Genomic DNA, 23,875 nt, shown 5'->3' on the forward strand with positions numbered 1-23,875 from the left:
CCATTTATTGCACGTTATCATTGGCCGTGTTAAAATTATACTGGTGGAGACATTGTAAACACAAAAGTGTTCACTCACTAACAGCGGCCTAAGAACGAGTGACGTTATCGATCATCCGGCGTCCGAGCGCCTGCAACTTTAACAGCTCACTTACTTTTTAACGGGGAGGTATAAATCTGAGCCGTGAGCTTTTTATGTCGTGTTCATATGTATGTCACATGTATGTGGGGGAGAAGATGGAGGAGGCCATTGACTGGCAAGCAGTTCAGGGTGTACCCCGCCTTTTGCCCAAAGTCAGTTGAGGTAGGCTTCACGACCCTTACGAGGATAAGCGGTCCAGAAAATGGATGGATTGTTAAAATGAGGCAGACTTAGATTAATCACAAACTGAGGTCGTGTGGGGGGGGTGAGACAGACGCCCCCGTTGAGCTTTTTGTCATTCCTCGGCGGGCTCAGACGCACACGGCGAGGATATATGTAAGCTCCGTGCGACGAGACGTGCGATCCGTCTGCCCGCGTCCTCTCAATGGCATTAAAAGCATTCGTCAGGACGTATGCTTTTTTTTTTTTTCTTTGTATGCTCGCCATCAGAGAAGTTAATGCTGCTCATTCGTCATTTCAATCACTCTCAGTTGTCACCCTCAATTATAAGTCTCTCGTTAGGAAGCGTGCGCCTGATCCATGAGGGTTGATTTGATAAGCACCAAGATTTTTACGAGGCCTCCACCCAATGTTTTTTTTTATATGTATGTAAATGTACAGATATAACTGAATGAAATTTCAGCCATGTGACTATTGCGGAATTAAAGCTACGTTGACACTATTTTTCCGGCAGCCACAACAGACTAGTTTCCCTGATGACGGAAGTCGTTGAAATAAAGGTCGAGACGTTTCAAATGCTAAGAGCTTTAATACTCAGTCAAGGAGCTGCCAGGAGCAGGACTTCCAAAAACACACTTTTAATCTTTCCCGTCACAGTTGAGCTCATTGTCAGCGTCGGACATTACACGACAAAGTTCAGCTAAATGGCTAAGCTAGCTGACAAATGGTTTACGGAATACAACAACACGGCCGCACCAGTTCTCAGATTAAGATTTCTTTTAAAGTGTTTAAAGGTACAAAGTGAAGCTTGCGAATTGAACAACAAAGACTGCTCAACTTGAAACATGGCCATTAGGGAACAAACTAGTTGACTCCCTACTCCCCCCGGTAGGACTTCTTCCACATTTGTAGACAGGCGTCCCCCAGGTCCTGACGGTTCAGCCCGTAATTACAGAGGAGCTAAAATTACACGACCTGCATGCTAGGAGAAATCCGGCCATTGTCGACATTCGCCCGCCTCACCCTCTGATACCTGCGTATTTGAGAGGTACAAATAATCCCGTCAGAGGTAAACAATAGCTGCTACTGCACCTGTCCGACTCCACCTCCGGGAAATTAGTCGGCGGAAAAAAACCACTTTGACTCAGGCTGGTGATAAATTTAATTTTAATTGTGTATTTTTTTATGGGGTTAAAAACTACATAAAATGGTTCATGAAGTAGTCATTGTGTTTTAAGAACACACCAACATTGTTGTGCGTATCATTCACAAGTTGTTGAGTTTGCATGACAGCCCAGGCAACCAATGGTGTCAATGAGTTGACCTCCGGGTTCAAAGTTTAAGCTGCCTTCCAGTTGACTTGTCAGCATAGTGAACCTTTTGTGTTGGGGACGTTCTGCCAAGTGTGGCTTGGGGCAGAAGTGTGTTCAGTCACAAGTATTGTGTCATTGTGACGGCGGTTTCATCAGCATCAACGTTACATCTTCATTGTATCCCTCTTTAAATTATGAGCAAGACATTGTCTCATCTTTTTATTTTTTATATGTACTGGCCTCTTCCAAAATAACCCAAAATGAAACAGGCTCAGGTCAGACACTTGTCTTGGTGACCTTTCCTGCCAGGTTGCCGTCCAGTTGAGCTTAAAAGGATTTGCAACGGCTCAACATTTACACCATATGGATGCTTTATTATCCAGTAATGGTGGCTCTCTCTCTCTCTCTCAAGCTCTCTCGTATTCTCCCTCTCTCTCTAACTAGAGATGATTGGAAAAAAGCAAACAGCTTTATTGGTTGTCCGGGTGATTAGAGAGACTTAAGTGGGGATTGAAATGAATTCTACAGAGGAATGTGCGGGATTTTTATTTTTCTCACTTGGTGTGTCCAATTGGGAGCGAGCCCGTGAATGGATCCATAAAAATCCATCCAATTAAATACAATTCATAGGAAGCCTGAATGAATTGTTGCAGACAAGAGATGACTTAAAATCTCACTGAGACGTGGTTTAGCCATGCTCTGGTATTCTGAAACTGGATGGACACGTAGTTGATGCTATGCTATGCTATGCTATGCTATGCTATGCTATGCTATGCTATGCTATGCTATGCTATGCTATGCTATGCTATGCTATACTATGCTATGCTTTGCCATCATATGGACGTCACCATTAAATTTATTAATGTTTGGGTTTGCCTTGCTACCTCATGCTATGCTATTCTACGCTATGCTACGTTAAGCTTTACTCTGGATGCACATATTAATAAAGTTATGTAATGTCATACTTCTATGTTAGGCCTAACGAGCAACAAGATGGGCAGCATCTGAACAAATTAAAACAAGAGCCTCTTTCCTCACTGATTATTTTCTTCTTCAGCATTAACAGTAATTGCATTCATTTTGAAATGAGCGCTACGCTACCGATTGATTTTTGGCTGCGGCATATTAGCGCTTGAATAATCAATGGGATGGATCGCTCGCTTATTAAACTGGAATAAGCTGGGACGGCCCTTCTTTTCCATTTGTCAGCCAATGACTGTTAATCTCATACCCGCTGGCCCTAATGTCTTTTAACCTCATCGGGGTGTATTGCCATCGACAGGGGGGGCTCAAATTACAGCCGTCGCATTGATTGGCGTATGGAAATGAATATGTTTTGATGCAGTCCGTGTCTTAACAAGCAAGAGTAAAGAAGTAAATCAAGTGGCTAAGAAGAGAGGCGGTTGGGGGAAAAAAAAAAGCCAGGATAACAGCGTTCTTGTCAGGCCAAAGCCAAATTATGGCCATGCTCCACTTTCTTTATCGGCCCATTCGAATTAATTGTAAGGAGTGAATTTGCAAATGAATGCGCAAATATAACAGCAGACTCATCCGGACAAACGAAGCCAAACAGCATCCTAATTTATTAGCGTCGCGCAACATTTTTTAGCCGAGGCAACTGCCACGTCTGGCCTGAAATGAAATTAAAAGCTCTTCTTGTAGAAACAAAAGCGCCTGAAGTCTCGCCGTTTGGCACAGTGAGGTCATCCGTCCGAGTTGAAATCAGCCGCTTTTTCCTACCGTTTTCATTTCTCACGCGCCTCTTTTCATGAACCTCGCAGCATATCTTTAGCCTACCCCCCTACTCCCCCCCTTCGATCGCTGAATGGGCTTTCCCGTTGACGAAGGTGACCCGACACTGAGAAAAAGAAGGACCTGCCATGAACTGAGTGTCAGCCATTAAATATGATTTCGCCCCTGAATGGTGAGCCGACACATTCAAGCGCTGGAACTCATTAGGGCCGCTTAATCTCTCTTTTCTTAGGCATGACAATGATTTCAGCTGGGAAATGCAATGGAGCCATTGATTTGAATTGCATTGAAAGCAATAAATCAAGTCCAACTTCTCATCCTGGACCCCATTTGCCTAATTCAGCGCCTCTCGCCCTAGCGGTCAATTAGTTTGGAGCAAATATATTCAATACAAACGTAACTGCGATAAATTTCCTACCGCTTTAGAGATTGTCCAACGTAGAAGGAGCCACAAAACAACCTTCAACCAGGAATTTGGACATATTCTGGACAACTGTTGACTTCAATCTAAATTTCTAAAATATATTGCTGAAGCCACAGGTAGTAAATTCTTCTTTTATACTGTCTGTGAGGGTCGATGAGGACTTGACTTCAGAGCAAGGTGGGACTGTGAGAAAGGGAAAAGCGTAAAGACGAGACAAGTGTGTGAAGATTAACACCCGACGCTCATTTCTTCTACTGGTCTGATTTTGTATTTCAAACATCACTGGAGCTGGGACTGCTTCATTGTGGGAGCAGCTGTGTGACTTGGCCACCTTTGTAATCTACGATAGAAGCGGTAGCGCAAGAGGCTCAAAGTATTTCAGCGCCCTTAGGGAAAAAGTGGACAGCAGCAACATCAAAGATTCCAAAATTCCCCAAACTCTCCTCCAAAAATATTGGAACAGTGAGGACGATTACTTTTCTTTTTATTTGCACTCCTATTTCTACACGGCGAGACTTGTTTCGAACACTCGGCCATTTGTTAAAAGGCCCCTGCTACATGAGGCCCAAGGATTAGACGCTCCATATTTTGTGCTTGGCTTTAAGTTTGGCGGAAATGGTGGCAAAGTAGAAAAGGGTCGGGGGAGGGGGGCGCTTGGCACGGGTAAGGTGTGAGAAACGATCAAATTGTCAGGCCACGACAGAAACGGTTACACACGGCGCCTTCTGGCTGACACTCGCACAATGCTCGCTTAAAAACCTTTGACACACTACGGCCTCATTTGCATGTATGTGATGAGACCATGTGCTTTTACAGCATATAAATGTGATACATATGGAATTGGATTCTCCTGGACTTTATTTTCTTCGGAACTTCTATTTGCATGCCAGTGTTGTCTTGAATAGAATCATGCTATAGCGGCTTCTTTGGACGGCCAAAATCTTTTTGAAACAAAATACCTTCACCACCTACCTAACCCTAACCCATCCCTCCTTCCCTTGACCCCTCCTTCTATTCCACCTTCCTTACCCAACCTACCCATACCCAATCTCATTTTACCCCTCAAATCCAAACTTTGTCACTTTCTCACTCGCCTCTGTATCTGCTTTGAAAAAAAGACCTGTAAAGTGTCAACAAATGGCAGCTTCCCAGCCAAACCTTGTGCCCTTGACTTTGACCCCTCAAATGTCTTCCTGTTAAAAAAAAAAAAGGGCAGTAAATTCATAGAGCTATGAAATTAATGTGCCACGGAGGCCCAACTCAACTCTGGTTTAATCATAACCAGGAACAGACGTGTGTGCATTGGAATTTAGTTTAATATTCCTGGTGCAATTACTGTAAATGTGCTTTTTCTATTAGCGCCCTTTAAAATTTACAGCAAAAAAAATTGCACAATGAAAAATAGTGAATTCATTCGTCCCAGTCCAAAATGTAAATAAACCTCCCAAAGCTACGAGCTGTGTGTACCCCCATCCCCCGCAGAGTAAATGTTCCGTTCAGTGAACCTGAGCGCCCACCAATGAGGCATTATGTCGGCATAACATCAGCCGAGTGGGCCGCTCTATGGGGCGTTCCACGCTGCGTTTAATTACCGACGTCGTCAGCGGTCGCCCGGTGCTCTCACCCGAAACAGGAAATGACAGGAGGGCAGACCGCGCTTACTTCAAACGGCAAGATGGAAAGGAGTGCTCCATAAAAAGTCAAGTCAACTCTAAGCAAATGGTCACTGCATGGGAATGCAAGCATTCGAGTACAGTTTAACAAAACCGTCGCTAAAATTATTTTACCTCAATAAAAGAACATTTACACTGATTTGTTGGGAATATAAACAAATCTTTGCTACAGTTTACGAACTTGTTGTGAGGTAAACAAGTCTTATCTACAGTTTACTCACTTGTTAGAAATACAAACTAACCTTAGGTAGGATTCACTCAAGCCATATTTTACCCACAGCTACATTTTAGTCGTTTATTGGGAACGTATTGGCTGTATTTTTTTAACTTGTTGTGAATAAATCAGTAGCTTCTGTAATTCCATTTATTGTGAATGTGAAATAACAATAGCTATATTTCACCTACTTTTGGGGACGTGAATCTTAGCTGCGTATATTAGCTATTTTAACTTGTTCGGAATGTAAAAATTCTTTAAGATGAGAAATAAACATTAGCTACACTTTGCTTACTTCTAGGAAAAAAACTTTACTCACTTGTTGAGAATGAAAACTTAAAAAGTTGACTCAGTTTTACTAGCTATTGTTTTGTTTGGTAATGTAAACAATCATAACTATGTTTGGTTAATCTAAAAAACCTACTGTACATTTTAGTTAATAATGTAGGGAATTCTTTGTTTCATTTTATTCACTATGGTTTCGATATGATCCATATTTGAATGAATCCCGTCCACTCTTCCATGACACACTTATTGCTGACATCCTGGCGCAAAGCCTCAACGTCCCATCAGCGGATGTTTCTGGGTTACTCTGTTCCCATCTTCCAAGCCTTCATTCCCAACCATCTGCCAACTTTTGTATGTTTTATTTTTTTTATTCACCCCCTCTTCATGTTATTTGTTAGATTTTGATTCACAGCAAGGTTGAAGCCCTGTGGGAGTTATGATGTTTTCCCTCCTGTGATACTGTATGTCCCGGACAAATTGTGCCGCAAACTAAATATTAATCTATGCGCAGACTTTGTTCCCAGCCAGCTGCTCGCTTGCTATGTGAGTTTTTCTCCCTCTTTTCTGGACCGGGCCCAGCTTTTCCCCGCCCCATTATCTCCCTGTGTCTTTTGTATGCACTGATTTATTTCAACAGTGGTCTTTTGGCTTAGCGCTGAGCGCCGCCTCTTTGTCAGCTCCTGTGTGAACGCAGAAGCCTTTGACCACCTTTGACAGTGTGAATATTTTAGCGCCTTTTAATATGCAGCTGAACTTTTATGTAAATATGAGGAGTGGAAAGTGAAAAGGGGTGGGGCGAGGGGGGGGTCTATGTCTGATGAGAATTCTTTCAGGGTAAACGATATTGTGGTTCGACTGGTTCCTTTCTTACCCATATAATGACATGAAGTGATTTTTTTTTTTTTTTGCTACAAATTCCTACTGTGGTACATGCAGCTGTTGACTGTACACGCTCTTCTTTTGAGGGTGAAAATAACAGGCAGCTTCCCATCGCTGGAGCAGGTGCAATGCCAAATGTTCCGGATGGTCAAATAAGGTTTTGTAGTGTCTGATCACGGAAATGTTCACAAAGCGACATGGGAAATCGCATCCATAATAACGCTGAGAAGAAACCTTGACGCTGGGGATGTTTTGGGTTTGTTTTTGTTGATTTGGGGTTTTTTTACACTATTCATCAGCATGAAGGCCAGAGGTGGTCAATGAGGAACTTTAAAGCATTATATTATATTATGTGATATTATATTATATTATATTATATTATATTATATTATATTATATTATATTATATTATATTATATTATATTATATTATGTATATATTTTCTTTTTGGAAACAAATGATGTGCTTTTTTTGATGATGACAATTTGAACAGGGAGTTGGTAATGTTCGTTATTTTCCTCATCATGCTTTTCTTTGGTGTCAGTCTCGGTTATAGATTAATCTTGACCCAAATAGCATTATGAAGTGGAATCGACACCAAAACAAGTCTAAAGTTCCTCATCTGACAGGCGATCAATTTTGCAAACATTTACCTTTTTGTTTTTGCCTTTTCATTGCAACCTGTTTTTTATTGACCGAGCTTGCATGATGATATTGAATATGCGGACAATTTCCTTGAATTATATATTTGCACAAACTCTGTTTGAGCTTTGACCTCTCTCTCTCACACACGCACCCACACACACACGCACACACACACACACACACACACACACACACACACAGCATTGCGTCAAAGTTCAAGCAAGCATCAGTCTCTTTGATTTCTCAGAAGCACCCTTGCGTTAGTCCACCCGGCACTGATCATTTGTGCGTGTTATTATTCCCATAATGTTTGCTCAGCCTTGCCAGCGTATGTTTCGCTTGTAATCCGGCCGACACTTTAAGACGTGGATTTATTAATCCAGCTGGTGTTTTTTGATGAGACTGCCCCCCCACCACCACCGCCCCACCAATCTAAACCTCATCCTCCCTCATTGTTCTGCTTTCCATATCTGCTTGTCTTAACCTTGACTCACATCAAAACACAAGAGAGGCTGCACTCCAAAATAAAAATGGGAGACAACTCAAACACTGTTATTCACAAAATAACAAGCACAAATTTGCTGCAAGCAGAACAAAGTTATGGGTAGCCTGGTAGTGAAATTGAGAAAGGAAAAAAAAGAAAAATAAACACCTGTTGGACCTTGGTTGGGGAATCTTCTGGGTCTAAACAAGGTCAACTGAGCACAAAATGACATTTGGAAGGATATAAACAAATGTCAAATGTCTTAATTCATTAAATCAATTCATTATTAACTTCATTAACAAACATTAAAAACATAATCCAGCATGGTACTAATAAATGAAATTAATTTAAATATAAATATAAGCCAATTATAATGTATACATGTCCCACTCTGCAAAGTATGTCACCATTAAAGCGCCGGCGGGCCACCAGCTCAAACAATAACCACGCAGCGGATTATGAAGAGATAGACCTCTGCCACCAGACAAGTTGGACAGAGAGAGAAGGGCGGTGGGGTGAGGAGGGGGGGGTTCCAATGAGGCGTAGAGGCCCCCACTCATGCCCCCACTGATCACAACAGGGGATTAATTATGTCAGCATAATAAGTACAAATGGTGATCTGAAGGTGGAATTAGCCCCCTGAGCAGAAGCTGCTGCGACAGCGAGGAAGAGTGGGTGGTAATGGAAGGTAGGGTGGCGGGGGTGTGGGTGGGTCGATTGTCCCAATTTGTCCCAGTCTGTCTGTTTGTCTGTCTTAGCGGGCAGCTCGGGGTGGGCCGGCGGGGGCCTTCTGAACCCCGGCCGCTCGCCTCTGTTATGATTTGCATGGACGTCAGTCTCACGAACGGCGGGGACACGAGCTCAAGCTGAGCCAGGCCGAATCGTTGCCAAGATAACTCGAGCTTGCTTACTACTGAGGTCATTTTACTCAAGTGCAGATGGGAAAGGACTTTATTATGTTGCATTTTGTATGTGTCAAACTTTGATAATCATTTTGAGGATTTTGACCATTTTAATTACTATTAATTATTTTGTATGATCAAGTTTTATCGTCATTACAATGACCCACATCCGATGTGCGAAATTCCTGCTTCCTGGTTGTCCGGCGTCTAGCTTGAATCCCTCCAACTGCTCTTTCCTTGCTGTCGAGTTGCGCTTGAGAAGTCCAAGGTTTGGATATGTGCTTCTGCTTCACATCCAGGTCGTGTTGCCCTCGCTCACTCGCTTGCCGCGAGCCCCAAGGCAACTTGACCCGCAGCTTTAACAGCAGCAAGCACTGCTGCAGCATAGTACAGTGTTCATCGTCAGCCTCCCTCCCCTTGTTGTCATAGCTGTTGTCTGGCCCTGCTTGGCTCGCTGCCCTCGGTACTTCCCTTGACCACCTGACTCTCCCTGTGAGTGCGTGTGTCAATGGCACACATTCTCTGCGTAAAAGATATGCAAACAAACAGCAACCCAGAGCAGTGCAGGCTCAAGAAAACTTTTCAAAACTTTGCTTTTGATACACACCGATCTGGGGAATCGAACCTGCGTTGTTTTGGCTGGAGGCCATGTTCTTCAACTCCAACTGTTTTGGAAAAGATAGCATTATCTTTTTCTTATAAATGTTGAACATGTACTTGTTTTTTTCCCCCCAAAAATTAAAAAAATAGTACAAGTCAAAACTAAATTCTGTGATTACACAATACAAAAATAAATACATGTATTTTTGGAGTTGATAGTGTTTATTTTAATCATGCATGCACTAGTTTTAGTACAGTACAAAATTTAGTAGGGATATTCATCTGTCCAATGAAACAGGATTTCCTGTACTACCTGATACATGGGGTGCAAAACTATTCAAGGACAATCGGATTGATTCATTATTGATTCAGTATGATTTTGATTCGATTCAATTCGATACGGTAGAGCGTATGATGCAATGGGTTTTGTCATTTTACAATATGAATGAACTTATCAGAGATATAAACCTGGCCTTTACTTCTGTGTTATAGCTCTGCAAAAAGAAATGATTCAATGTTTTAAAATGGAGCGACTCGAATCGGTTCAATTACATTTTTTACCTGAAAACCGATATTACGATTCAAATTCAAACCAACTTGTTGCCGTTTAGTTGTAATGCACTAAATCTCATGTAGGAATTCAAGTGAAAGTGACCCCTTAAAAACACACAAGCATGGGATTGGCCTCCTTGTTGACAAGTTAGTCGAGCTAACACACTAAGTGAATCTATGAAGCTTCCAGATCACACATCGTGATGGCAGCGAGATGATGGAGATGATGGCGGCTGTGCATTCTGGTCATATGCACTCTCCGGCCTCGTAAATCCCTCCTGCTCAGTGATGAGCACCGCGCTCGATGACTTATGGGAGGACACAGGCGTCCGGCTTAAGGAGGCCCCCCTCGTAAAAACGGCTGCCTGGCGGCGCTGTCAATTTTCATATTTCATCATCTCTTAGCGGCACGAAGTTATATCACCATCCCGGAATCTCGTTAAAGAGCCTCTGGAATGAATTCATCCGGCGTACTCCATTGTTATAAAGTGACTTCCAACAGTAAATAAGAATGTCTGTGTTTACTCGCTCTCCGTGTCATGGATATTCAACGTTTAGTGATTCGACAATACAGGAATGTGTGTTTGTTGAGCTTTTTTTTTTTGTGTGTGGATTTTGCACAATTTCTCAGCCACATTGGTGCATTTTCAACTTTAACCTTCATTCATAAAATTAGTGCATATTTATTTATTTATTTTGATTTACAATTACTGCACAAAATTTATTTGGATGTTGATAAGTGTCTGCGTGCGGCCGTTGTCAAAAAGCTGAGCTCATCTCTCGTGCGAGTGCATTCATCAGGCGTGAAGATGATCTTATTGTGTTATTGTCATCCGTGTGACAGGTTTCAAAGAGCACCTGGTTGGCGTTGCACACTTCAGCTCCTTGACGAGCCAATCAGATGGCGTCTTCGTACAGTAGACCTCTGAGTCATTAGCGAGCCTCTCGCTGCGGCTTTGCATGCACGTCCGATTTTTTTTTACGTGCGGCCTCCATTGTGTCGAGGCCGAGCATGTTCCGGTAAGCGACATTGGAGGAGTGACTCATCTAAATGGGGGGTAGGGGGGGAGTGATCTTCGGATGGGGTAGCCAGCTGACTCAGAAGGCGTCATCACTTAAACAAAGAAATTGCTCGGGCGCTAATAAAGATGTTTTGAAAAATGCAGCAATGGGGTTCTGGAAAGACGTGATAAACATGTGCAGTAGAATTTGGGCTCACTTGGAAAGAAAAATCTGGATGATCAGAAATTGAGCCACATATATTTAGTGAGTATCCAAATACCTTTTGAGAATCCGTACACACACAATGACACACATTATCAAACGTGTGTGTGTGCTTTACAGGCTGTTTCCTCTGTGTTGGCGCGTGTGATATTTACAAAAATGTTATGCCTTGACAACCCTCAATTAAACCTGTCATAACAAAGCCCATCCGAAAGCGAGACAGGAAGGAAGGGGCGCTCCGATGATGATGTCAGCTTGGCGGCAAGGAGGGGAAAAAAAAAACATGTAAACAGATGTTCTTGGATCATCAATGATCGTAAGGGGGTCTCCAGGAATGGGGGGGGGAGTATGTATAACATGTTTATCAGAATATGCCCAACAGCAGCGTTGATTGGCGCCATCCGAGTTCAACAAGAACATTACGTAACTCGTGTTGACAGTTGGCAGTAGTTTGGTTGTTTCATTAGAGTGATGTCTTATGATGGTATAATGTCGGTCTTCGATAGTTATAAATCTACCCGTAGGCTTTGAAGTGGCTCCACCGAAAAGGGCGAACGCGGGGGCAAATGACGATGCAAGTGTGAGTTATTGCGACGTGCTAAACGAGCGCTTTTTCACAGAGGTGAAAGCGAAAAACAAGCTCGGCCGCTTGCGCCGTCGAGGTCAGCGTGTGTGTTTGCTTTTGAGAGTCTCGGGATGCTCTATTTGAGCCATGTGGATGTTGTAAATTACAAGGCAGGTTTGACTGGTGTGTAAGTGCGTGTCTGACCTGAGGCAGTAATGCGTTGCAAAAGTTGCGCTATAAAAAGTATTTGCAGAGTGGCTGGGTTGTTTTTTTTTTTTTCTTCAGCAGTCTCGAGCACATCATTGAACCAAATAGAGAGCATATCATTTCAATATGAAGCTTTTTATTTAAGTTTTTTTTTTCATTTTTTCTGCTGTTCTATGATGGAAATGTGGTTTCGTTGATTTTTTTATTTTATTTTTTTTTTATATTTTTTTTAGGTTGCATGGCTTTGAACGTTTGCTTAATATATAATGTGATAACACCAGCCTGATGAACACATCAAAACTTCCAATTTTTTTTTTTTTTTTTTTGTATCGTGACACAAGATAGGGCTTATTTCATTTTGCCTTGCTTTTGTCTAAACACTCAAAAGTTTCATTTATTGCACCCCAGCTCTTCCCAACAATCATGTGACCATCCAAGTGGAGTTGGCCAACAGCAATCCTGCTGATTCCCAGATATGATTCAGCATGCAGATGACGTGGGGGCCCCTCTTAAATGGCATTTAGCGCAGGCTGGCATGGCGGTAATTGAAAATGTCAGTAAAAAGTGCTTAGGAGAAATTCCAGCAGGATTATCGCCCCAGTAACATGGGCAGACAGAGGCCTCGTCTCTGGGGAGAGCACAAAGGACTTGTCTCCATATCATAAAACCTGCTCTGTTCCCAACGCAGGGAGGGGAGTCGCAGAGTAACATCTTTTTTTTTTTTTCCTAGTGCGTCCATGTATGTATATGTCTGTGTTGGAAAAAAAGTGGGGGTCAGGGTTGGATGGGGGTCCTTTTTTTTTTTTTTTTGCCACTGTTGTGGGTGCATCATATAAAAGAAGATATACAAGCGATTCACATGCAAATGCACCGAGTGATTTAGAAAAAAAAAGGGGGAGGGTGAGAGGGGAGAAATGTGCTATTGAAAGCCACCGGAGGGGACAGGGAGGGAAGAAGGTGGTGGACATTAAGCAAAAGGGGAGGGGGTGGAGTGAGGTGCCTGAAACAGAGAGACATTTGTGTAATCTGGCTTTATGTATCACCACTTGTGAATAATAACATGAAAAAAGAAAAAAAAGGAGACTTACCTCATCTGCCGGCTCGAGCCAAGGCGTAAATAAAAGGGCGCGACAATGGAATGACTATTAGCCGGGCCTCGGCGCTCAAGCTCGATCAGCGCCCATTCTTTGGAGGCACTGGCAAGAAGATTAATGTTTTGTTAAATATCAGTGTGGGAGCATGTGAAGAAGAGGAGGGAGGGGAGGGGAGGGAGGAAGGAAGAAGGCTTTCTTAGCGGGCTTTCGGAACTTAGTCAGCCAATGTGTAATTATGCTTCTGTTGCTACGCATGCATCCCACGCTAAAGTGACAGTACGAAGTTGTTATGGTATCACATGCGTGTATTTGTCCAGAGGTTTATGTGTTCAACATGTGTTCCCATACAATATGAAAAACAGGACCTCCCCCAAGGCTTTTATGAGGCTAGGAATAGCAAAAATTTAATAGGCTGGGGATGTGAGAAATCTGTAGCCCTTCCTTGTTGCGTTTTTATGTTCATCCCTTTGTGTTCCAAAAACTTGCACGGTAGTTTAGTGAAATTTTACATTTTTAAATTAATCTAAACTTCCTTGTAGTGTCATTAGATGTTTGTCCAGAGGGTCACACCTGCCTTGTGCCTCATACCGGGTTGGTAAAATTTACATTTGGGGCGCACAACAACTCTGCCCCTGGTTGCTATGGTAACACGCGATAGCGCAGGGTAGAATGAGAATGAACTGCTTCCCAAAACTTGCCTGCTGGTCATGATTCATATATTTTTTTAAATGTCATGGCAGATTACTTAAGTTACATTAGAGCAGACTCAAAAGAATAATTGTCGATTTCTGTTTGGAAATTATCTGCTGTGCTGTGATTGGCCATGCTGCTTATTTTGGGATGTGGCGAATTTGACATTGGATTAATTTAATAGAATAGGGTTATCATAGTTTTTGGGTTTTTGCATTCGAGTTACTTTTTATTTTCGGTTAGTATGTGTGCTTAAACACACGGCATCCTCCCCCTGTGTGCACAACAGCTCTGGGTGGGTTGCTTCAACCACAATATTACACAGCACCATAAATCTGAGACCCCTTATAGCATTTATGTCTCAAGCCCTGTGATCCTTGCAGATAGGCATGTCTGGACACAGCAGCCCTCCCTCCTGGGCCTCCGGAGAGGCAAAGGTCAAGGCGGGGTGCGTTCTGAGATGGGGAGGCGGGGGGTTTGCATGACAGTAGAGCTGACAGTCTGGCTGGCTAAGGGGATAGGTGACAGGGTGGCACGGATGTCGCTCAGCAAGGTGATGGTGAGGGAGGTGACAGGAAAAAGTGACCAGGTGGGGAAGTTGAGGGTGAATGACGGGATCGGACTTCACCGAAGGCTGTATGTCCGTCCATCCTTCCATCCGTACTGTCTTGCTGTCATCCTTCCGCTAAGCATTCCGACCCAGCACGTCATCACGACCTGACGTTATGTTGGCCTGATTACCGACACGCACTCATCCAATGCGTACCTACAAAATATGAATAGAAGAGAAATAGTAAAAATATAATAATTTAATTAATTCATGTTGAGATGTTTGACCAATTCTGACAAAACTGCTCCAATGGCAAAATCCACAACCACTTGTGGCTAATGTTTGCCCACTCGTTGACAATAACCAGCAAGTGGAACCTTTTTTTTTTTTTAATGACTTTGGGCTCCAGTGACTGCACTCTTTCTATATATGAGTGACTATACATGCGTTTGACTGTCTTCCTGTGTTCTCTCTCATCTCTGACTCACAGGCGTGAAAAAGCAAAGCGGCCCCGAAGTACGTCTGTATGTGTGTGTGTGTTGGGCACTCCAAGAGAACCACGCTGGGGAGGAAATGAAAGGTACTCCCCTCATTTCATACATCAGCAACCTCACACTCTGACTCAGCAAGCCAGCTTGAATGAGTTGTGTTCACACGCTGTTTGGATTACATATTTTACCCTCTGCATTTACTGCTTAGCCCATTTAACGTCTGTTGCTAAAAAATTCAGCAGCACCAAATTTTAACAATTTAAATGATGAAATAAACGAGTTCCGTTATTCCGAAATAATTTTATATAACCTTTCCCAAATAGATATCCCCCCCTGCACCCTAGGCAGTTGATGGAGACACAATAGCAACACTCCCTCGTTCGGGTTAATAAGTATTCTGTCCCGCTCGGATGCTTTTTACCTTCTAATGCACAGTGACCTCATGTCTGCCTCACTGAGCTTTTGTAAACTCTTCAATGACTCTGCTGCACCCAACCAAACCTAGCCAAGTTGGCCATGTGTCTATTTACAAACCCAGCAATTTTTTTTTTTTTTTTTTTTGTGCCTGTATGAAGATTTTGACGGCCTGTGTACAGAATAGGGTGGCATGTCACAATACACTTTGAGCTGGATTGTAAAGTCTTGGTTACCAGAAATGTCACTGAGCAGCACAAATAACAAAATTCCTTTGGACAAATATATTGGGACATGTTGGCATTGCGTAAAATGGGAAATATGGAGGTGTTGTTTGAATCACCCATGTCTCCCTTTTGTTTTGTTTTTTTACAGTGGGAAATAAGATAAATAAATAATAATGTATAAAGGGCTACAATTTTTATCCAACAGAGACTTTTCTGTGTGTCTGAAATAGTTGTCAAGTGAATGTTCGTAGTTTGGAGTGCCCATGAAAAAAAAGTCGCTAAATAATTCCCGCTATGGCGGTGACACAAACAAACTGTAAACTTTGGAGTCGGTGCTAACTTGTCATTTCCATTGCTGGTAAGATGTTGTCTCTGCTGGTACTTGGCAGCAAGCATTCAACCTGGCAGCCATCAGGTGTCCTGGCCCGCCGGGTTGCTTTGCCGTCCAGAAGTAGAGGACAGCACCAGCGCATGAGTGACATAAACCATCAGTGTCAATGGGAGAGCACTTTGTTTGTTATTTGTCAGCGGTGGCGGTCAAACCTGCCGAGAGCACCTGGCCGCATTTTAAAAACAGCATCCAAAAGGCCAATTTGTGAATGTATGCACGACTTAACGTGCCAGATCGCCACGGGCCCTTGCGGTCACGTGATCTGCCCTCTGATTGTCAAGTTGAATTCTCTTCATAAAAAAAAAAAAAAAGTGGAAAATTCCAAAGCTTGTAGGTCATCCGTCAGACGTCTTTTGTTTGCGCACGGCAGACAGAAAAAGGTAACAGTCTCTGTTTATATAATTTTATAGCTTTAATGTCAAGGCACCCAGAAAAGAAAAACAACATTTGCCTGCCTGATTTATGCCGTGTTTGGACAAGTATGAACAATCTGTCTTTACGCAGCGACTCCGTTTCCTTCAGAAATATCTCTATTGTAACCTCAGAGAGAAGCGGGGGCGTCTAAACGTCCGCATTTTATGTGTTGGTTTAGCAATGTGGTAATTTAAAACCCTCTCAAGTACATGGCCTCTAATTTACAAATGTATTATTTATTATATTTACTTTTTTGTCATTCAGCATGAGTGACTTTAATGCCTTGTTCTGCCAAAGTACATTCTGCCACAAACTGACAGACAAAAACGAGCCGAATAATTTATTCAGTTTATAGTTTTATTTTAGAAATTTATTTATTTATTTATTTATTTATTTTTATTCATTTATTCATTCATTTAGATTCTGCCACAAACTGTATAACAGGTGAGTCGAATAGAAATAAAAATATATTTTTATGTAGAATTGATTTAATATTAACTAAATATTAATATAATTTAATATTTTTCTTTTATTTTTATTATTTTAGTACTTGTTTGTATGTATTTATTTAGTTTATATTTATTTATTTATTTATTTATTTACTTATTTATTTACTTGTGAGTATTAATGGATTATTTTGTTAGGGGTACGGCAGACAGTTCATACATAATAAAAAGTTAGAAAAGCAATAAAAGACAACAAAACAATAGCAGAAAGTCATGGCGGGTGGAGCCAAGAATACTAAATAAGAAGAAGACACAATGAAAAACGCAAGACAAGAACATTCAAGAACACCTGTTGCAATTGGCAAAGTGAGGAGAGAGCAGAAAGCAATAGTAGACGACCTCAACTGATGACCCTTCAGGTTCATAAATGAAAAGCCCACAAAATAAATAAGTCTGGCTTGAGAATCTTTGGGTAGAACAAGAAGCCAAAGTCAAAAACAACAACAATCGAATAAAAACATATTTTTGGATGATTTCTTTTCTAGTTAGCGATGACTCTTGCGTTTTGTTGAGACCTTTCGTATTCCCACAACCTAATCCATAAACAGCATCTCAAATTGCAGGCTTTGAGTTACATGGGGAGAACTTATTTATTGTGGCACCTTTTCTTTTCTTTGCTTGTGTCACTCCACTACAAAACCTAATTAGTGCTTTCAGCGCCTCGTCGATTAGCCGTAACCCGATCCTCAGATGGAGCGAATGAAAAAAAAAAAATTGGCGTATTCCCGACACCACATTTTATAAATCAGTGGTCATGTTTTCAATGGAAATATGATTTCCCAACTACAAATTATCCGACCTGTTTTATGTCCTCCCACACGCCATTAAAACGCTAGCGTGCGAGAGGAAGTAATTTGGTTCAAAGGCTTTTTGGCAGCAGCGGGGTCACGTCTTTTCTGCTTGTTTATGGAGTAACTACCCGCAAACACGGGCAGGCCAGTTGGTCATAGATTAGGATCAACATTGGCTGTGTACATTAGAAGTATTAGAAATTGACTGTATCGTTGAGTGACGCCCTTACCAATGGCAGTCGCTTGTATTTGCACCTTTCAGGGTTAGGGTTAATAATTTGGGTAAGTCAGAAGTTGTTTTAAGGGAGTTGGAGAATTTCTAAATGTTGGGAACTCCCAGTTGATACTCAGTACCGAAAATAGTCATTTGATGAATTTGCAAAATTAGGAGGTTGTGTTTGCTCAAACAGAGCAGGAACACCGGCGGAGCTAGAGAGGGGGCCCGAGGGGGCACTGAAACCCCCAACTGAAATATGCCAGGCCAGACAATTGACTTTTGAGTATTTTTTCTGGGAATTATTTTCCGCAATTCCCGTCAGCTCCCGAAGGAAACACTTAAAAAATGTTTATCAATATTTTCTGAAGAATTTCTATGGTTTGTAATTTGTTTTTTGCGGACACCCTCAAGGAATCCACCAGGGCACGAGAATCAGAACCAGATGCCCAAGCATTGTGCACGTGCTCAAATCCGTGAGATTTGCCTCTTGAGGAAGCATGTCTTTAATGCTGATTATTGTCGTTGTCCCGATGGCCTAATCTCTCTTCATACTTGTAATCCCCCTCAAATTATAATGTCCTGTTTATCTTTGACCTTCCAGACACGGCAAGTTCGTGTAGTGTGAACCGGGCCGGCGTCTGTCGACCAAATTCGAGGGTGTTACCGAGTGTCTTTCAAGGGTCATAGGGCGACTCTTGTGGTAATCTGCTAATCCAATTGGCTCGCGCCGTAATCACATGATGTGACGGGCACACGAGCAACACACACACACACAAATACTGTAAATGTCCACTCACTAAAGACAACAGAAGCATGCACGCACATTTGCTGTCCTCACTCAATTTTGTCGGCATTTAGGTCTGAAGCGGATTAGCAAAGGTGATTTCTGAGTAGGGGAATTCCAAAGGCATAATTGGTAGAATTCATAAAGCAATTAAAAGTAAAAGACGGCTTTCTATTGAGTCACTGTTTGGATGAACATGCATGTGTCCTTTTGTACTTGCATCAAGTGTGCTATTTTTAAATCGAAATAATCCCCAACCTGTGATTGTCCACAAAGGAACCGCTGTCAAACTGACCTCGGAACTTAAACGCAAGTCTTTCTTTGCGCTGCCCTCGCACTATATTGGACGTTTAATGTTTAAATACGTTTAAGTGGACAAATAAGGACTGTGAACTGTTTCACATAGGTGTTGGATTTTTCTTTACAAGCACTTGCACATTTCTTTCATTATAAAAAAATAAAAAAAATTCAAATTAACGATGGTACTCCCCTTGTTACCTGGTGAAATAGGCAGTAGGTAAAAGCAGATCAATAAATAAATAAATAAATAAACAAATAAGGCTATTTAATTGGTGTCAATATATAATTTGGTAAGTTTTTATTGTGAAGGCAGCCTTTCCATTGGTACTGTTTTGTGTATGCTTGAGGCGCCTCAATGACATTTTTCTTGGAAACCACATTTACAAAGTCAAAAATACATAAACATTTCGCTTTCCCTATAAATAGCCCAACTAATATTTAGTCGTGTAAACCACTTAACAAACTATACTGTATCTCACCGAGGTTAAGCTAAAGTCTCGAGGCTGTGGGGGGTGAAACGGGACAAAGCAGGACTCACCGGGAAGAAAGTGGTCCAGCAAGTCAAAGTGCGAGTGTGGCGCAGTTGCTGGCACATCACAAGGAGCAGATGTGGAGGGCCAAGCGGCCTGCTGCATGCAAGCGGCCATCTGGCCAAGCTAAATATTGCCTCAAAGCACCCCCATTCTATTTGCCTTTGGCGAAGTTGTATTGTCCGCGGTCACACATAGGTACACCCCAATCACTGTCGACCGGGTCGAGGATAGAAAGGGGGGGGGGGATTTATTGGAGGTGCCATCAGGGTGATTAGTTCCAGTGGTCAACAATGAGCCGGGGGCCTTGTTGTGTGTTTGACTACAGCAGGCGTGAATGGCATGCGGCGGAACAACACTCCCACCACTCAATGGTGTCTGTCGTTTGAAAAGTCACATCAAACAAACAAGTGCGGACAAAGGAGGGCCACCAAAACAAAAGGTGGCAATCTGCATTATGGGACAGAAATCAGACAAAATGGATGACTCAAGTCTTACTTTATTTCATCCTATTTGGAGCCATAAGATGTTGTAATGACCAAATACGTGCAACGACAACCGTCAAAATGTTTTTTGTGGTTGTCTTCTCCTCGAAGTGCGCAACACCAACGATTCATGCCGTTAATTCAACCGATTTCAAAGCCCACAAGCGCTTAGCAACATCCTCTGTGGACATACAGGAAGCTCCCAGGCTTCGTCGTAGAGCCGCAGGCCCTTCGGACAGACTTCTCTGCGGGCAAAAAAAAATATCCGTCATTAGTCTCACCTTGGTCTGCTTACATCACAGACCAAGCATTCCAAGTTGTCCTCTAATCAAGCGAGCACCAATATCCTGCAATTAGTTCAGTTTCCACACTGTGCCCTCGGGGTCCGGCACCGGCCTGGGAAATGGGATCCAGTCCCTTTCTGTAAAGCTCCGTCTTTTTGCGGAGTGCGACACACACACATACACACTTGGACGGTTATCGCAGATTGTTTGCATGGGAACCATATGTAGTGTGTGCGGATCCTTTCATATGTTCGGGAGGGGGGGCCTGCGGATTAGATTAGCCCGTCTCATAACGATTAAATGTAATCTCGACGTGTCCTTGAGCAAGACAATGTAGTCTGTGAACGACTACATGGGAATTACTTCACGTATTATGAAAAGTTGATTGTGACAGCCCGTTTTAACGTATTTTTAACGTCCCTGGTCGGACAATAAACTCTTTACTGAACTTTTGGGTAATTAGCGTAATTTCAGTTTTGAGCAGATTGGTTTTGGCCTTTTATGGTGCGAGACTTGATTAAAGTAAAGTAAGCATGTGAGACTGTTTCTGAAAAGTTAATCATCTAGAATCTTCTCAGAATTGAACTTTCGGAGGAACTATGGATGGTACTACATCGCTTGGTGTTGGAAGTGTTAGCATGGATTAGCGTTAGCGTCTGAGGGCGGGGTTAGCAGTGGCTCATTAGCATGAGACTGGATCGTCCCCAAAACAGAATCAGAAGTAGACATGTTATCAACACACCTCTGAACTGTCTCCTCAAATTGTGCTGGAAATGAGTTGTTGTTATTGCGAGCTTTTGAGGATGATCCGATTGAAACGCGTGGTGTGGTCTTCACAGAAGCCTGCTTTTGCAGCTGTTTAATATAAATTCCACTCAAATATCTTTGTCCACATGGTTTATTTTTACAAACAATACACAGGGCCCACATTCCTGCCGAGCCCCCACCCATTCCGTCACTGTCTAAGCAGGCAGCTTTCCTTCAGACGCTTGTACGCAGTGTGCACAGATGGTCCAGTGGCACTGCTGTCATACAAACAGGCTCCAATAAAGAAGATATACACACATGTATCAATATGGATGCATAAGTCGTTCATTTTTAGAGAAGGGACAGATGTGCAAGGGAAAACATGGATTTGAATTTGGGGCGCCAAGTGTGTTTATTTTAATTGGAGCCATTCACATTCATCGCATGGTTTGTGAACATGTTCCACATGATAACACAGTATTGCGTTACACTTTTTAGATATCCTGCCAAACCATTATACACTAACATACAAATGTGTACTAGATTTAGAACATACAGCAATCCCGCAATTCATTTTAAATTGCAGTGATTTTTTTTAGATGGAAATGATGCAAAAATATGTCAAAAAGATCAACTACATTGATAAATAAAAGTAAATACAGTATCTTAGTAAAATTAAATAAATTAATTTAATTAGAATAAAATAATTTAGAAAAGTAATAATAACTGCATATTTTAATGTTTCACTAAAAAAATTAAAAAATGTAGAAAAATTACAATAAATAATCAGTCACTGACTCATCAGAGTTGTCTGTTTTTGGCTGCCCTCTTGTTACTGTAACCATGAGAACCAAGTTACATCATATAGCACCAAACTGCTTAAATATACTCCTTACACAGTGGAAAAAAGTTATGTATATTTTATAAAGTATTAAACGTATGCGCAAGTCATAACTATTCACTCCCATGGCCCATTGAAGTCAACCACAAGAGTTTACTTCGAACGCAACTTGATTCCACTTGATTGAATTGTGGTGCCAGGCTGCTGTTCATTCAATGACATCACGCATTTGTCAGTGTAAATTCTTCCTCACCCGCTACCTTCAATCCCCCCCTCCCCTCCCCTTCGCCTCTCCCCAGGCCCCCGAATGCCACATCCACTGCACATCCTTTCCTCCCTTCCGGGCCTCCAAGCTGTGGAGCCTCACAAAGAAGCCCTTAACAAGAGAGAAGAAAGAACCAGTGCCACTTGGACGGGATTACATCCTAGTAAGATTCTTCAGTCCTCTTAACCCTCCCCTGGCCTGATTAGAAAGTGAGCGGCGGAAAGGCCGGCTGCATGTAGAGGGGGGGGAAAAAATAATAAGGGGAAGGGGTTTGGCTTGGGCTGGGGGTACCGGGGGTCTCCATACATGTCCAATCAAGTGTTGCGCTAATGTGCGGAGTAGACTTGTGCACGTTTGCGTCAGTCTGGTCACTTAAGTGTGAAATTGACTTATGTGAGACATCAGAAGGTTGTGGAGGTGTTTGTACACTATAGTCCACAAATTCGGCCATTTTCTCGCTGCCTTTAGTTGCCTTTCAAACAGAATTTGATTCTGTTAATCTCACGACATCTGTGTTTTCAAACTATTGTTTAAAATGAAACAGGTTAAAAAGCTTTATAGAAAATTGTATGCTATTTGATTCACTTATTTATTTTTTAAAAAAGTTAGTTCAAAATTACTGATGGTTTAATTCATTTAAAAAATATAATCCATCAAATATTTAGATTTTTTTTTTGCAATTTTAATCACATTTAATTTAATTAAAGAATATAGTTCAACCTGATTTTTCTTTACATTTTCCTCACACTTATTGATACTTCTGTGAATTTGAATCATTTTGATTAGCCATATATTGCATTGCTTGTAGCGTGTCTCACAAAGTTTCCCAAAAACTTTGGCCATCCCTCCTTTTGTGTAGCGCCGATGACCAGTTTCATAGCAGCCGTGATGATCAAAGTGTGTTTGTGCAACACAATAACAATATCCTCAGAAAATAGAAAAAGCTGCCATTCTGATGGCATAGACAAGATTATAGTTGTTTGGCAGCTGTAATGGCCGCTATTCTTTTTGTTGTTTTTCTTTGCTGCCTTATCTGACATAGTCATTTCACTTGCGATGTGATAAGTACTTTGACAAAATAGAACAGAGAACCTGAGCAGCTGTGAGGGGTGGGGAGGCCCCGCAGCACTCCCCCCCCCCTCCTCCTCCCACTCCGTGCTCCCCCCTCCACCCTGGAAGCCAGCCCATCCCTGAGTTAGGCCTTGGAACTCCTCCTGTATTGTGTTGCGCACAGCAGCCGGGCCAGCCCGCTTTACACGACTCCCAGAGCCCTGGCCCCGGACGACTTTTGCGGCGCTCGGCTGCCCGGTAATTGACGCCTTGCAGCCGGGATGCTTTCACTCACCACAAAGATGAATTGGTCAGATGATAAGATGATCTGGTGACGGTTCTCCAGAATCATACATGTTAATTCAAATGAAGACTGCATCAGTGTTAATGTAAGTGCTAATGCTAGCGCTTCATTGTATAATTGATTCCAACAATTCCCATCTCCAATATTTTTTTAATCATCATACTGTAAAAAAAATGACGTCAGCTCATCTGACTCAACTTGATCCATCACATTATTGCAATTCCCACTCTCTTAACACAAAGTCCCCTTCCATGTCATATTCCCACAACCAAGTTAAAACAAAATTACGGTGTGCACTGCTCACCTTATCTGCCCCCTCATTCCCCTTCGACTCCACCCTAGCAAAATACAGCTAGGGGCCTACAAATTTCATTACAACGGCCCTAAACTGTAGCATTTTCAAAGCCTTCTAATTATTCCTCCGTCAGATGTGGTTGTGTCTTGAAAGGCCATAAAT

The 23,875-nt window shown here is 42.2% G+C and overlaps 1 protein-coding gene across 8 annotated transcripts in view; it reads left to right on the forward strand.

Annotated features, from left to right (window-relative positions):
- The window catches only part of sall1a (spalt-like transcription factor 1a), a 124,388-nt gene that overhangs the window by 74,415 nt on the left and 26,098 nt on the right, over positions 1–23,875 (forward strand). For 4 of the 8 annotated variants that reach the window (XM_088371056.1, XM_088371060.1, XM_088371055.1 and 1 more), the window contains one exon: positions 14,868–14,957. Coding sequence is in view for 5 of the 8 variants with exons in the window: in XM_088371060.1 (XP_088227186.1) it covers positions 14,951–14,957 (7 nt within the window). In the remaining 3 variants the exon portion in view is untranslated. Of the gene's footprint in view, positions 1–8,659; positions 8,682–14,867; positions 14,958–22,096; positions 22,228–23,875 lie in introns of those variants that run through there. The other 4 variants (XM_088371053.1, XM_088371052.1, XM_088371054.1 and 1 more) reach the window with 3 other exon arrangements.

Source organism: Syngnathus floridae, chromosome 3 (assembly GCF_059516105.1).
Source record: "Syngnathus floridae isolate MCC-2025c chromosome 3, RoL_Sflo_1.0, whole genome shotgun sequence".
Taxonomy (NCBI): domain Eukaryota; kingdom Metazoa; phylum Chordata; class Actinopteri; order Syngnathiformes; family Syngnathidae; genus Syngnathus; species Syngnathus floridae.